Genomic DNA, 15,596 nt, shown 5'->3' with positions numbered 1-15,596 from the left:
ATTCAGGGTACTTATGATGACTGCATTCATTTCATCATCTTCTGGTATTTTGCGAAAGGAGTGCTTCTCCTTTTTGGATATCCCTAATCCCCTGATTGCAAGGGACGCGGGTGGTGCTGTGGGTAAAACCTCAGCGCCTAGGACTTGCCGATCGCATGGTCGGCGGTTTGAATCCCCGCGGCGGGGTGCGCTCCCGTCATTCGGTCCCAGTGCCTGCCAACCTAGCAGTTCGAAAGCACCCGGCCCGGGTGCAAGTAGATAAATAGGGACCGCTTACCAGCGGGAAGGTAAACGGCGTTCCTTGTGCTGCGCTGGTGCTGGATCGCCAGAGCAGCTTCGTCACGCTGGCCACGTGATCCGGAAGTGTCTCCGGACAGCGCTGGCTCCCGGCCTCTAGAGTGAGATGAGCACACAACCCTAGAGTCTGTCAAGACTGGCCCGTACGGGCAGGGGTACCTTTACCTCTACCTTTTAATCCCCTCATTAAAGAGTTTGAAAAATGAGACAGCAGCTCAGGCAGAAGATTATCTGTACTGGGCATCACCTTCCAGGTTCCATCAGAACACATTATGTATCCAAAGGTGTGGGGAGTACATCATTTAAAGGGCTCATAGGGAGACAAAACATAACTGTTTAAAAGTGATTTTAGTGTTAAAGAATACTGACTCAATATTTTGGTTTGTTCCAAGGCCAAAACTATTTATTTGGCTTGTGAGACTAACATCTTTGAAATGACAGAAAAACTGGGATAAACAGAACACTCATTTCCTTTTAAAAACTTAAATAAGTCCTAATCCCAAAGCATAGCATGTAATAAAACTTCAGAAACATTCTTTAAAAGTTCAGATTTGCTAATAAAAAAGGTGACTGCTCAAGAAATCCACTAAGAATCTCTGATGGCGGAGGGCTCCGGTGAAAGAGAAAATAATAATTTGATGAATGACAATTTTGATAATAAATGATATAGCAGCCCTCAGCAACTTACTTAAAAGGCACTTTTGAAGACTTCGCAGGATAACTGTATTTTGTATGCAAGCACAATACACATATTCTGCCTTCTCAGAAATCCATCCAAACAGGCCATCCACAGAGACTTCTGAATGCCAAACCATCCATTAAGCAGAATGCAAGCAGATGGACAGGCTACATTGTTTGCTGCTTATTCCAAAAACTGGGAAAATGAAATGTTTTCCCAACACTATTTGACAAACAGCATTAAAAACAACAGTCCAACAATAAGGATGCAACCCTTCTTTCCTGTGACTATTTACTGCTAACAAACAAACAAGCACACACGCTTGTGCTAGTTATACAACTGTAGAAATCTTTAAGAGAATTATGCAGAAGAGTAGTTGACAATACCAACTGACAAATAATAAATTCTACTGGAACCCAGGGGTGACACCAGGAAACAATTCCCCTTATATCAGAGCAAGAAATATTAAATATCTGCATTGTGCCTCTTTTTTCCCTAATGAAGCTAATGCCAGCTCTCCCCCCCGCAAGGGGAGGGATTGTTCCAGAAAATAGCATGTGGGAAATGCTTAAACGCATATTCACTGCTGCCACCACTCAGATCAAAATCAAATCCAATCCCTGCCGAAGATAACTGCTTCTAAGTTTTAACAAACAATTATTAACACATTTGGGAGATCAGGTTTGGGTTTCCATGTCATGTCTGTTCTGGCCCTAAGACAGTACAGTGGTACCTCGGGTTAAGAACTTAATTCATTCTGGAGGTCTGTTCTTAATCTGAAACTGTTCTTAACCTGAGGTATGACTTTAGCTAATGGGGCCTCCCGCTGCTGCTGCATGATTTCTGTTCTCATTCTGTAGCAAAGTTCTTAACCCGAGGTACTATTTCTGGGTTAGCGGAGTCTGTAACCTGAAGCGTCTGTAACCTGAAGCGTCTGTAACCCGAGGTACCACTGTAATTGTCTATGGTCTGTTGTTATTACTGTTACATCACCCTTCATCCAAGAAGCTTAAGGAAATGTGCAGGAATGTCACCCTCTTTGAATATTACAACCCACCCTCTGTTTCTCCTGGCACTCTCTCTACTACCCACATTGCATCCTGATTGAATGCTCCTAAAGACATTACCCACACTTCCTTAGTTTTGGTCTGATTAACCTAATGGTTTAAAAACAGGGCTGGGAACCTGCAAATTTCTGCATGGCTTCAAAGAGTTTAAGCATCATTAGCTACATTGCTATGTATCTTAAATCTGTAAGCTAAGAAAAAAACATTTGCACAAACTGTAGCGTGACATTTGCTGTTTTCAGAAACATTATAAACAAAAACATGTATTAGCTTGTGGCTCTCTAGCATCCTGTCTCGTTCCAAGCTGAACCCTCTGCATACCCAAGCCTAAAAATTTATTACAACACATTCTGCCAAAGTATCTTATTTACATAACAGAAAAATAAAATAAAAATAAACCCTTCATGCTTTCAAGTACCAGTGCTACTATTGCCAAGTGATCTGAAGAAAATAAAAATGAGCTTCTTATGATACTAAGTCAGGCTTCCTGGTCTAAGGGCATGCATTCCAGAGAATTTAAATTCTAGCAAATGGAAGAAGAGAGGATTGCATGATACAGAATGTAGGGGGTGGACCAGAGAATTCAATACTGAGACATACCCTGTGGGTCTATCTAAGCCAGTATTCTCTGCTCTGCCTTCAGAGATGTTCTACAGGGCCTCAAGCAGAAGATTTCCCCATCAAACATGGCATCTGATCCTCGTTTTAACTAGAGATGCCACAGAATGAATGTTGTTTTCTACATGCAAAGCATGCACTCCAACGCTTAGCTATGGCCCCTCTACCAAATTCAGTAGCTTCATATACGCTCAGATGTTCAATTTTCATTCAGAAACATCACACATGCAACTCAAAAAAAGGGCCTGTGTCCTTTGTTTTGATTTCAGCAAAGAAGAATGTAGAGCTTTCTGGCTGTTTTGCTGAATGCTTAAAAGGGACAGTTACAAGGCAACTTGCCAGTTTCAGCCTGCCAGGACAGGTTTAAAACCCCCAGCACCACGATGAACCTACTGCAGATTCAATGCCCTGAAGAACCCAAGAACACACATAAATTGAGAAATGAACTCAACACTGTAGGGAAGAAATGGTTCAGTGCCACTGCTATACTTGAAAATTTTATAGTTAAAAAGGTCTTTCCAACCTTCAGAGGTCATCCAGCTTTCATACACAAAGCTGGTTTTGTGATGCAAAAATCCAATTAAGGTCAAACTAATCTAGCTAACACCTATCTTACAGTAAAGAACTGTAGTATCTTACATTTTAACCTAAAAGTAGTGTGAGAACGAACATTGTGCAAGAAGACTTTCATTCACCCAAGAGGACTTCTCTTTCTGCAGCCCCACTGCCCCCATCCTGCATCTGCTTTGGAGGATCCCCCAACCCCCCAGAGCAGAATGGGGTGGGTGGCCGTATAGGAAAAAAGAATGAATGGAGGCCCTGTTGCATGAGCAGAAGATCATCCTGCTATTGGCCGGACACCACTGGAGGTCACCCAAAATAACTAGTTTCAGTTCTCTATAACTTTCTCCTTGGTGAAGATGTTAATGGACCCATTTGGCACCTGTGCTGTTAACAATGACCGGTCATTTGTGGTGGTTTCATTCTGTTTAAAAGTGTTTTACTTTCCAGAGCAGTGAATGATGAAGTTAATGGGATGAGGACAAAACCTCTCCAAGCACACCGCTTAAGTTCTAACAACACCATCACGTTTTTTTTTGGTATGAATCAACGTTGACTAGCCAAGGTTTCAATGCGAGCTGACGCAAAATCCATACAAAGAGAAGGCAGATGAACTGGGAGGTCATTGGAGCCATCCACCAAGCACTCCTCCATACAGTTTCATTCTTTTCAAATTGCAATGAGCAGGCGGTTAAAGCTTTACTTGATGAATTATACCCACAAAAATCAACAACTGCTATAGTAAGTGAGGCTCTATTCTACATCTAAATTTCTTTTCAGTTATCAAGCATGATTCACAAAGAACTTTCTATGACCTAGACATGAACCCTCTTTGCAGCCTTCTTGAAGGTATTAAAAAGATCCCCTCTCACAGATCAATTTAATACACTTCAAAACAGTCTTCAGTTAACCCTATCAGATTGGTTGCTGTGATAATTATGTGGATCACTGAACGCTCAAAATGAAGAATATAAAAACAGTCCTGGGAGCTGGATTGGTCCTGCCAGGTCTTTCTATTTGGCTCTGGGGACTGTCTCTGAGCCACCACCCCCTCCTCAGGGGACACTCTACACGGGCTCTGCTCTGCACCCTCCTCAAACGCTTTCGTGTGGTTGCAATGTGTCCCTGAACTGTGATAATGTCTCTCGTTTGTGAAGACAGCACAGATCCAAAAATCAGAGCAGATTTGCTGGTCGAACCACTGAATCTGGTAACCACCAAGGACACAAAGGAATGGTTCCTCCCACAGGGCAATATGTAACCCAGGCCCTGGGGTTAAGCCAGGCATTTCTGCTTAAGAATTTTCTGGCAACATGATGGATCAAACAGGCACCAGCCCTACTCAGGCATTTGTTAACTGTGTCCATGGAAGAGGGATGCATGCATTAGCCCTAGTCCTCTGACCACAACCTTTTCACATTGAGTGGGAAGGTCCGAAGAGGGATATTAAGCATGTTCAGCTGAATGCTGGGAGGGCTATTATCACAATCAAGAGAATGCATATACAATCCTTCTTCAAACCTTCCCCTTCAATGTGAGGAGGTCAGGAGAATAGGGGCAGGGCTCTTGGCCCTTCCTGGATAAATTTAACTAATACTCGGGTAAGAATGATGACCTACTACATCAATGTTCTCCAACCTGGTGCCCTCCGGATGTTTTGGATTCCAACTACTACCAACCCATCCGTGGCCAATGGTTCATTAGTTCAGTTTGTTTAATTTTCATACCACATTATCACATGAATATATCTATGCTGTGTACAGTGTAACAAAACCAATACAGAACAAAACAAAATCAATACAACAACTGGAGGACACTGTGGGCTACACTAGGTTATAGCAGGCGTCCTCCACCACCACCCCTTCAGAAACTGAAAAACAGCTAAGAGGAATGTATTATTCCATGTGATATCCCAGTTCAGAGTTCAAATACATTTCTTGTAGCAGTCTTTCATGTCTCCATGTGATATGGCCAGAGACAGAGGGCAGCACTTTCCTGGCCATATCAGGAGACATGAACCTTTTCTTACTGCAGCTCCCTTTCCAAGGTTTCTCCTGTTTCAAAAATCACCACTCAGCATTCGCTTTAGGGGGATACAAAAGGTAGGTGAATGGAGAAGGAACTGAAATAATGTTGGGTAATAATAGTGTCACAGAGGAAGCTTTTGCAAATATAGATTTCAGACAGCTAAGATTTTAAGCAGTATGTATCTGCACTTTACCCCACTATAAAGATTCTTCTTTTCCTGTTTTTATTTATTGGGGAGGGGTGTCACTTATATACTGTAGACAGCAATCATAGTCCAACAAAAATCCTGTTTTCAGAAAACTCCTCAAAAGCAAGCAAAGTCCCCCCACCCCCGGTCCATCCCCACCTGCTTTATTCCTCAGTCGCCTACTTGGTACAAACCAAACTTAAGGCATCTGTTATTTTCAACTGTAACATCCCTTCCAATTTCAGCAAAGAGCTGAAAAGGAGCAGAGGGGCCTATCCTGGCAAGACAGCTGCAATGAAGAGAGTCCAGCTGCCAAATTTAAGACACTAGTGAAATTCAATGGCCAAATTCGTAAGGGGGAAAAGATTCAAGCATAATAATGTTATAATAAATAAGGGAGCAATGTATGTTATTGTTCCACTGTCCCCCATTCACTTCAACTTTAAACTGGGAAAACGTTAAAGCATTAATACAGCTTAGAATCAGTCTGCATTCAAAGTTTGCAAATTCTAATTATAAACTTGCTAAAACAATGCAAACGGAGTTTAATGGGAGTTGCACCCAGGCAAGCCCATATAAGATTGGATACCTCAGATTGTTGTCTCTGTTATCCACTGGTTTTCATAGTTCTCAGCTGGAAAAAAGGGTCACAATACATTTCAAAATGTGTATTTAAATGGGATTTTTATTGCAGATTCTAGAAACAAGATTTCACACAGTATGGGTGAAAACATGTGTTTCTGCCTAGAGCAGTGGTTCCCAACTTCTTCTTTTTTTTTTTGCCATGCCCCACCTAAGCATCTCTAAAATCCTGATCCCCCCCCCCGTGACATGTAATTCTTATTATTCAAAAAGTGAATTCTTATTCACATGGAGGAAGCCTAAAAGGCCATTAATAACTCATTCTTGAATTACCCCTCTTAAAAATCAAATTGCCCCCCCCCCCCCGTGTGGCGTGTGCCCCACGTTGGGAACCACAGGTTTAGAGCTTGTACTCAAAGCCACTTTCGACCATTATTTCACTTTAACTACTAAAGACTCAATCTTCTTTCCCCAATATGAATTCATGTATATATGAGCATCCTTGCAAAGCCAGCGCTCATCCAGAAAAGCAAATGTATTCTGGTGTATTCTCACCTTGGACAACAACAAAATAGTCATTAGCCATCCTAATTGAACAGAGGTGAAAGCATCCATGAATGTCTCAATGAAATGAATGGAAGATATGCACAAGCAGTGCTTGGTAACTTAGGTCTACCTAGCAGCTTCTCCCAGTCGTGGTTCAGTAGTATGGCAACAACTGGAAGCCCAGGAACTTCTCTTGGAAAAGGCACAACACTCAGACTAATTCTACAATGGTTCTGGTATGTCCTTGGTATTGACACAGCTGATGTGCCCTGCATATGAGTAGTGTAGAAATCAGTTGCAACTGAGACACACATTGTATCCAAGGATGAAGGCGAAGCAGTGCACATCCCCAAAATGCCCAGCAAACATGGCATTAACAATAGGAAATGCATTCTTCACCCTTGTGTAGCCCAAATATTTTGGAATTAAATCTAAAGCTTTTTAAAAACTGTTTGACAAGACACATTTTATAGTCTCATACAAAAAGTTAACAGTACGGCTGCAGTTAGCGCAAATGTAGATCAGAAAGGAAATGAACACTTGTAACTCAAAGCATCTGCTCATAAAGGGCAGAAAAATTCAGCAAGGGATTTCGTCTGGAAGAAGATGGCTTTGAAGCATTCATCCGGGTGAATGCAATGACAAAGCATCCTGTCTGTGGTCTGCTGAAAAATGCCAGCGGTGTTAAGGGTAATCAAACTGGCCCAAGAGCCAAATCGCCTTCCATGACATTACAGGCTGAATACAAAAGAGCGGCAACTTCCCATTCACCTAGAGCACAACTAGTTGCGCTGATTTCCAAAAGGTAAGAAACAGGGATTGACAATCTCACTTTACAAGGGGTCAGGCCAGACTCTCACAAAGTGAGAAAAGCCCAAACCTGCAACTCCAGTACCAGGAGAAAAGGGGAAGGAGGTTTGATCCTTGCACCCTCCCTAAGTTCTGCCATTTGCTTCATCTCCATGCTTGCTTGATGCAAGCAGAGAACTCAAATGACCTTCCATGTCCCCCGCCCTCTCTGGCTCTGTGCTGGAAGGCGTGGGGGTAAAGGCACATCAGCTTAACTCTGTGCCTGTTGGTCAGTCGGAGTGGAACTCTGAATGGCTGGGAAGAGCAGAGACAGAGAAGGCTGGCATGCCTCCACTGCCACGAGGTGGAGGACGGCCAAAGTGTGCTGATTTGTCCATGACACAGTACAAGATACAGCATGAGGTATGCATCAAGTCTTCTCTCCCTGGAGCAAGTGAATGCCCCAAATACCAGAAATGTTTGCTTGCCCATCCAGAATCTGTCAGTCCCTGGTTAGATAACTGGTGATCAACTGCTAGATGGAGTCCTGTTCCACACTGATATTGTTTGGAAAAGGTCAAATTGGCAAGAATTAATCTACAAGGCAGTGAAGACAGCAACTTTCTATATGGTAGCATTTGCTCAGCATCTCACGGTGCCATTAGAGATTCTGTGAATACTTCAGGAAGACAGTGGTGCTTGCATCCCACCTTTTTTGTACTGCCACCGTTGGTCCACAATTGCTAGTCATCTGAGCTCACCATCTATTCATAGCTAACACCCTGTGGAGACCCTTTTACTATCCATCATCTGTGGATGCATGTGGTAACAGTATGGCTCTACCCAAAGAACAAGAGAACAATGATGAAAATAAGTATATAAAAATGCACAAAAACCATCTGCAGCATTCATAATTCTCCCTCCTTCGGGGGGGGGGGGGTTGATGGGAAAGATTCAGGACTCTATTTGCAGCACAAATTGCTTTCTTCCTGGTCATTCGATAAAAATTGAAAATGTATGAATTAATTCTATTAGAGACAGCCAGCCCCCTGCATAAACCGAACAACCACGATTTTTCTGTTTCTTCTTTTGTGTCCATCAATAAAAGCTTGTTTTAAGAAATCTCAGTGATAGGTTTCTACTACTAGAACACAAGTAAGACCAGAAAAGCTGAACTGGAAGTGAAAAGGTGAGCATAGGAAGAGCGAACATGACATCTGAGCATAGACCAATATATTTTGGATACTTTGCGCTTATAAATCTATTTGTACATAGATGCACATAAACAAGCACACCTCAAAATAAATTATCTTTGGGGGTTTTTTGAGGGGAGCACTAAAATGCTTAATAAATTTTAATCCATTGAAACCTTTGTGTTACAGTAATACCTCCGCGAACATCCACCTTGTCTAGCGTCCATTCCAGCAAACGTCCACGGCAAACCCGGAAGTACCAAAACGGGTTACAGTGGTGCCTCGCAAGACGAAATTAATTCGTTCCGCAAGTTTTTTCTTCTTGCGAGTTTTTCGTCTTGCGAAGCACGGTTTCCCATAGGAATGCATTGAAAATCAATCAATGCGTTCCTATGGAAACCGCCTTCAGACCAGGTCCCCCGACCTCTTCTGAAGGCTGGGGGGGGGGGGGGGACAAGGGCTTTTCTTCCCACCGCCAGCCTTCAGAAGGCTGTTTTGAAGGCTGGCAGTGGGAAGAAAAGCCCTTCTCCCCACCTCCCGCCCCGCAAGCTCCGGGGACAGGAGGGCTTTGCTGCCGACCCCCAGCATTTTAAAAGCCCCCGGGACAGCGGAGGTCTTCTGAAGGCAGGCGGTGGGCGAAAGTCTTTGCTCCCCCCCCCCCGCCTGCCTTCAAAAGCCGTCCGGGATAGCGGAGAAACGCGCTGCGCTTCTCCGCTATCCCGGGAAGGCAGGCGGGGGGGAGCAAAGACTTTTGCCCCCCGCCGGCCTTCAGAAGAGGTCCAGGACCTCTTCTGAAGGCCGGCGGTGGGCGAAAGTCTTTGCTCCCGACGGCCAGCATTTTAAAAGCAGTCCGGGATAGCAGGAAAGCGCAGCGCGGGCTTCCCTGCTATCCCGGACCGCTTTTAAAATGCTGGCGGTGGGGAGCAAAGCCTTTCGGCCCCCGCCGGCCTTCCTGGACCTCTTCTGAAGGCCGGAGGGGGGGGCGAAAGGCTTTGCTCCCCACCGCCAGCATTTAAAAGAGGTCCCCGGAGATTTCCCTATGGGCTTTCTTCTTGCGAAGCAAGCCCATAGGGAAATTCGTCTTGCGGAACGACTCAAAAATGGAAAACTCTTTCATCTTGCGAGTTTTTAGTTTTGCGAGGCCTTCGTCTTGCGAGGCACCACTGTACTTCCAGGTTTGCCGCTTGCGCATGCGCAGAAGCGCAAACCCCTCCACGCGCGTGCGCAGATGCAGCACTTTGCCCTGCATCCTTTTCAGCTAGCGGCCGGGGCTCCAGAACTAATCCCAGCTGCAAAACGAGGTACAACTGTATATGTGTAGTATGAGGTGTGAGGCTCATGAAACACAGCACTGAAAGTTCATTGATGCGAGCCTTTGTGAGCATGATGTCTTTGGAAGCCAAAGCTCTTGTTGAGTATCATCTTTGCTGGTGTAATTGCCAGAGCTGTGAATGAGGCACAGCCTTTTCTCCTTCTCCCTCAAGAGACCAGACGTGCTCAAGCAGCCATTCCAGAGTTTAGCAAGCCTCCTGCTATCTGAGCAAACTGTCAACTAGCTGACAAGCAAAATGGGATGCTTCTATGAAAATCTGGTCTCCAGGAAAATATCTGCCAGCTTCATGATTGCCATTTCCAGAACTGAGAACCAGAAGAAGAAGAAGAGTTTGGATTTGATATCCCGCCTTTCACTCCCTTTAAAGAGTCTCAAAGCGGCTAACATTCTCCTTTCCCTTCCTCCCCCACAACAAACACTCTGTGAGGTGAGTGGGGCTGAGAGACTTCAAAGAAGTGTGACTGGCCCAAGGTCACCCAGCAGCTGCATGTGGAGGAGCGGAGACGTGAACCCAGTTCCCCAGGATTACGAGACTACCGCTCTTAACCACTACACCACACTGGCTCAGCAGTCTGCCTTAGCAGTCTGAAATGTGTTCTCCAAGAAACCTTTTCTCCTTAGCCTTTTCTACCACAGCTCATTCATTCTCACTTAAGACATTCTCCGCTCTCCCAACGTCAGAAGGTGGGTCTAGTTGGTGTAGCCAGCCAATGTTGATTCAATGTGCTGTTTCTGAGCGTGGTTTATGTTCCCTGGCCAAAATAATTCGCAATCTGCTTTGGTTAAGAATGTAAGATGAGCCTGCTGATTCAGACCAATGGCACATGTAGTCCAGCAACCTGATCTCACAGTGGCTGAGCAGATGCCTGTTGGAAGCCTGCAAGCTGGCCATGAGCACAACAGCCCTCTGCCCATCTGTGATGCTCAGCAACTGAGACTCAGAGGCATAATGCTCCTGACAGTGGAGGTGGAGCATAGCCATCATGGCTAGCAGCCACTGGTCGCCTTATCCTCATGAATTTGTCCAATTCTTTTAAAACCATCCAAGTTGGTAGCCATCGCTGCCTCCTGTGGGAGCAACTTTCATAGTTTAACAATGTGCTGTATGAAAAAGTGCTTTCTGTTATCTGCTCGGAATCTCCCTACGTACATTCAGCTTCATTGGATGAGTTCTGTGTCATCTGGTGTCAAATATCAAGAACAAAATAATGTCACACGTGCAAAGATTTTAAGATTTTTCAATTACTAGAACAGGTGTGGGCAACACAACCACCTGCACTTTGTGAGTCTTTTGGTGAAAAAAACAATATATAATTCTGACCCAATCCTTCCCAACAGACCCAATGTTCCTTTTTGAACAATGCACTTTCATTCCTCAATATATGTAATAATTAGTTCTGGGACTGTGAATTTCACTCTCAGAAATTTGCTTCCCTGTAAATTGGAGTGTCCATGTACTGTAACTGTGAAAAGTGTGTCAGACAATGACCTGGGAGACTAGGGTTTGAATCCTCACCCAGCCATGAAGATCACTGGGTAACCTTGGGCCAGTCACTGTCTTTCAGTCTAACCTACCTCACAGGGTTGTTGTTTTTTAAGGATAAAATGGAGAGGAGAGAACCATGTACACCTTGAGCTCCTTGGAGGACAAGGAGGTCTATAAATGCAATAAATGAATGAATAATCCCTTCATTGTTATCTATTCTACTGACCTACATTGGTCTTCCCAACCTTGAGTACCCTGGTATTGCTGAACTACAGCTGCCATTATCCCTAACTGTTGATCTAAGGTTAAGGAAGTTAGGAGCTGAATACAACAACATCTCCCTCCTGAGGGATTTGCCTTTAGATCCTTGTATTCATTGTGCTTAGGTAACCTTAACCATTCCTTAGGTAAAATTCTAAGAACCCTTGTATCAAAGCAAAGGAAAACGAAGTCATTCATTGAGGATCTGGGCACAGACTGCTATTAGTCAGTTTCGATGTCCCTAAAGTCCCATATGGCTGTAGAATGTATGAACCTATACGGGAAGTGAAGCAAATTACTGGTCAGGAGCAAAATGCATGGGGACGAGCAACTCATCCATAAAAGGCCAGAGCAAATGTACAGTATTCTAGCTTCTCACTGCTCTCATTAAAAACTGATCAGTTTCATTTGCGATGCAGTACTTTCATTCACCTGTCATGCTACAGTGAAGATTGATATGCATACATATTTTTTTCCAAATGTTCCATTTGCATAATGCTGCTACAACATTTCACATTACACTAGTTAATACTAGTGTTTTGACATTTATAAAGCATCGACTGGGAGCCAAAAGAGGAATTGCTGGACTATTCAGTGTAGAAAAATTAGCCCTGAAATTAAATAAAGAATGAACCAGATAGGATCAAAATTATTCCCAAAATCAAAGTTTAAAAATAATGAAGAGCAGCCTGTTAAAATATATCCTAAACTCAATTTCATGAGGCAAGCTTTTCTAACTAGTTCAACATCCTGCTGCACTCCCAAAGGGCATTTAGTTACTAAATATGATGAGGAACAGACACACAGCAGTCCTATATTGGGTCGATCAAGGGTATACCTGAAAGTACAGTGGTACCTCTGGTTACGAACTTAATTCGTTCCAAAGGTCCGCTCTTAACCTGAAACCATTCTTAACCTGAGGTACCACTTTCGCTAATGGGGCCTCCCGCTGCCGCCGCCGTGTGATTTCCATTCTCATCCTGGGGCAAAGTTCTTAACCTGAGGTACTACTTCCGGGTTAGCGGAGTTTGTAACCCGAAGCATTTGTAACCCAAGTTACCACTGTAACTTGAGTCATAGTCAACATTATATTAAGCATAATTTGATACGATTACAAATCTAATGATTCCTTAAGACTTCTTATTGGACAAACTATGAGGTTGCTAGCTAACAGTTAAAATAAAAAAGCATTGGTTCAGTTCAGACAAAATGTGAAACTGTGGCTTGGCACTATGTGAACCCCCACCCCGCTGCAGCTCCCATGCTCTGATTCAATTACATACTATCTCTTTAGCATAAACCATAGGTTTTTTCCAGTATACCAAAACCTACAAACATTGGTTTCTGTTTCCCATCAAAACCAGTGTTACAAACTAACTTCAAACTACAGTTTGTGATCCTATTTGCAGGACAAATTTGCAGGAAAGATGTAACTAACTGAACCGGAGTATGCCTTCATGTTGACACCAAAGCTATTATGCCAAATGTGGGAGGAAGAGTGGAGAGTTTTGCTTCCTAGTCATAGCTCCCTGCAATCCCATAATGAACTGCTCGCATTTTATTTTATTTCTTTTCTTGGGCACACTAGTATAGGTAAACAATGATGGGGAAAAGGGAGAAAATGAGTATTTTAATACCAGTTCCATTTGTAATTTGTTCATTTCCTAAGAAGTAATTTCCTTTTTTAAAAAAATGCAAATGAAATAATTGCTTTACTTACGATAATCTCTGTGAATTTCATCTATTTCTTTCTCTGTCTGTTTTTTGGTAAATGTCATACTCTGCAACAGTAGAACAAACATTTCTTTTTAATGAAGGATGAAGGATATAAAGCCACACACCCCAAAATAATCAAGACATAATTATCTAAAAGGGAAGTTTTTATATTCTCCTCACACAACCATCCCCTCCCCTGACAGCTGTAGTTTAGCACTCTTTCTATACACTCTCAATTGCATTTAACGTGTGCTAGTCTACCTGAAGGGAGATCCTTTTCTCTACAGGGTCAAATTCAAGGTGCTAGCACTAGTGCATAAATCTTTAAATGGCTTGGGACCCAAGTACCTAAAAGAGCACCTTCCTCAATACCAACCATCTCACATCCTATAACTGGCAGGTCTCACATCCTATAATTGGCAGGTGAGGCCTTGTTGGTGGTGCCATCACCAGAGGATGCTCAGTTGGTGCTGACTCATGACGGGGTCTTTTCAGTGGTGGTTCCCCAATTGTGCCTGGCCCTCCCTACTGAGGTGCACCAGTCTCCATCATTATTAACTACATCTCATAGATGTGTAGAGTTGGAAGGGATCCCAAGAATCATCTAGTACAGTCCCCTGCAGTGCAGGGGGTACACATATGGTACATCCTCAGTTGTGGTTTGAAAAGCTCATTGTGGGATTTTCATCACATGAAGTGACACATGCTCATTTCTTGTCACTAAGCCTCAGTCAAAGTTTATCAACTTACGCCTCTTCTAGGTTTACTGGATTCCAGTTGTGTTCGAGTCTTCTCATTTTTTTCCAGCTCTCCTACAATTTCAGCAACTGTGGAAATAAACGATTGCCGTAAGCAGAAGCCTAACATCACGGGGGCGCCTCTTATATCAAGGCACAAAATGTTTCTGAGAGTATATTCTTTGTAAGAACTGAAACATGCTAGTCTGAAGTGAAAACACATTTTCACCTATAATGAAGCTTTTTCTAAGAGACGGGGAGTACGAGAGAATGGAAGAAGGTGCAGTTCACCTGCTTGTGAAAAGTAAGACCTGAATAGGGGAATAAAGACTGCATCCTTGTTGAAAGGGGTAGGAAACATCAGTAACCACATGTTAGCTGCCAGAAGGATCTCAGAATTAGGACAGATTTCTCATGCCATTCTGAGCAAGCTCTAAGAGGCTTCTCAAGAAATCCTTGACTGTTAATGTATCTGAGTATTAGACAGTATTTTCAAAAGCAGCAATAGTTTCCTGATAAAGGAGATCACAGAGTGAAGGAGAAAGGTAAATGAAAGAGGAAAAAGGCAAGAGGTTCTTCTTTGTGACTGGCTGCGGTAACAGCCCCTGATTCTGCAATAGTAGCCCATCTCCTGCCCAACAAACACTGCTTGTTTTCTGCTCCTTGTGTTTCCTTCCCAGAATCTATCCACCCCAGACCTATAAGCAACAAAGACAAATCAAGGACTGGAAGACCTGAACAGAAGACTGTGCTAAGAGAGTTTTGAATGTCACTACAACAAGGTCCATAGATCTCCAAGTGACTGTTACATCTCTCATTTGTCAACTCCCAACTGCTGCTGCTGCTATTATTATTATTATTATTATTATTATTATTATTGGATTTTGCAGGAATGACCAAAAAAACAGAGTTACAGAGTTCTTATTTCTCTCTCTCTCTCTCTCTCTCTCTCTCTCTCTCTCTCTCTTTGGGGAACATCTTTGGTATAGTACAGCTTCTGGAATGCCTAACCAGCATTCCTCTACTCACCACCCATGTGAAAAATTAGGGCTATGAGCATTAATAGTCACTGCTGTCAGTACTAGCAGGCAAACATTTCTTCAGAGCTAACAGAGCTGAAGCCATATAAAAATAAATGTATACATGTGCCTGAACAACATATGTAGGTGGATAATGATTGAGTCTTCATGCATCAATATTTTCTACTATTCAACAGAACAGAAATAAAAATTGTTGGCAGGGGGCAGAGGAGTCAACATGCCCCGCTGAATGTTGTGTAGGGTTAGAGATTAAGATCCTAGACTCTGACTCCCCGACTTGTAATCAAACTCCCAAGACAACAGCTTTGGGCCAATCACTCTCCATTTTGGTGCCCTTTTTTGTGAAACAGAAATATAATTGACCTATTTTACAGACCTGTGAGATCAAATGAACCAAGCATGGGAAAGAGGGTCCTTGGTAGCATTCTTGCCTGTTAGTGCCACCAAGAATTATTTTATTTTATTGTTGTTGTTTT

General features: G+C 43.2%; 1 protein-coding gene across 2 annotated transcripts in view; it reads right to left on the bottom strand.

Moving 5' to 3' along the window:
- RAD18 (RAD18 E3 ubiquitin protein ligase) overlaps positions 1–15,596 on the bottom strand; it is a 109,883-nt gene that overhangs the window by 53,928 nt on the left and 40,359 nt on the right. For both annotated transcript variants that reach the window (XM_079963556.1, XM_079963557.1), the window contains exons 8-9: positions 14,094–14,170; positions 13,348–13,408 (exon numbers count right to left, since the gene is read on the bottom strand). In XM_079963556.1, coding sequence (XP_079819682.1) covers positions 13,348–13,408; positions 14,094–14,170 — 138 coding nt within the window. The remainder of the gene's footprint in view (positions 1–13,347; positions 13,409–14,093; positions 14,171–15,596) is intronic.

Source organism: Podarcis cretensis (assembly GCF_951804945.1).
Source record: "Podarcis cretensis genome assembly, chromosome: 2".
In the NCBI taxonomy this organism is placed as follows: Eukaryota; Metazoa; Chordata; class Lepidosauria; order Squamata; family Lacertidae; genus Podarcis; species Podarcis cretensis.
This window is presented reverse-complemented; position numbering and strand designations above follow the sequence as displayed.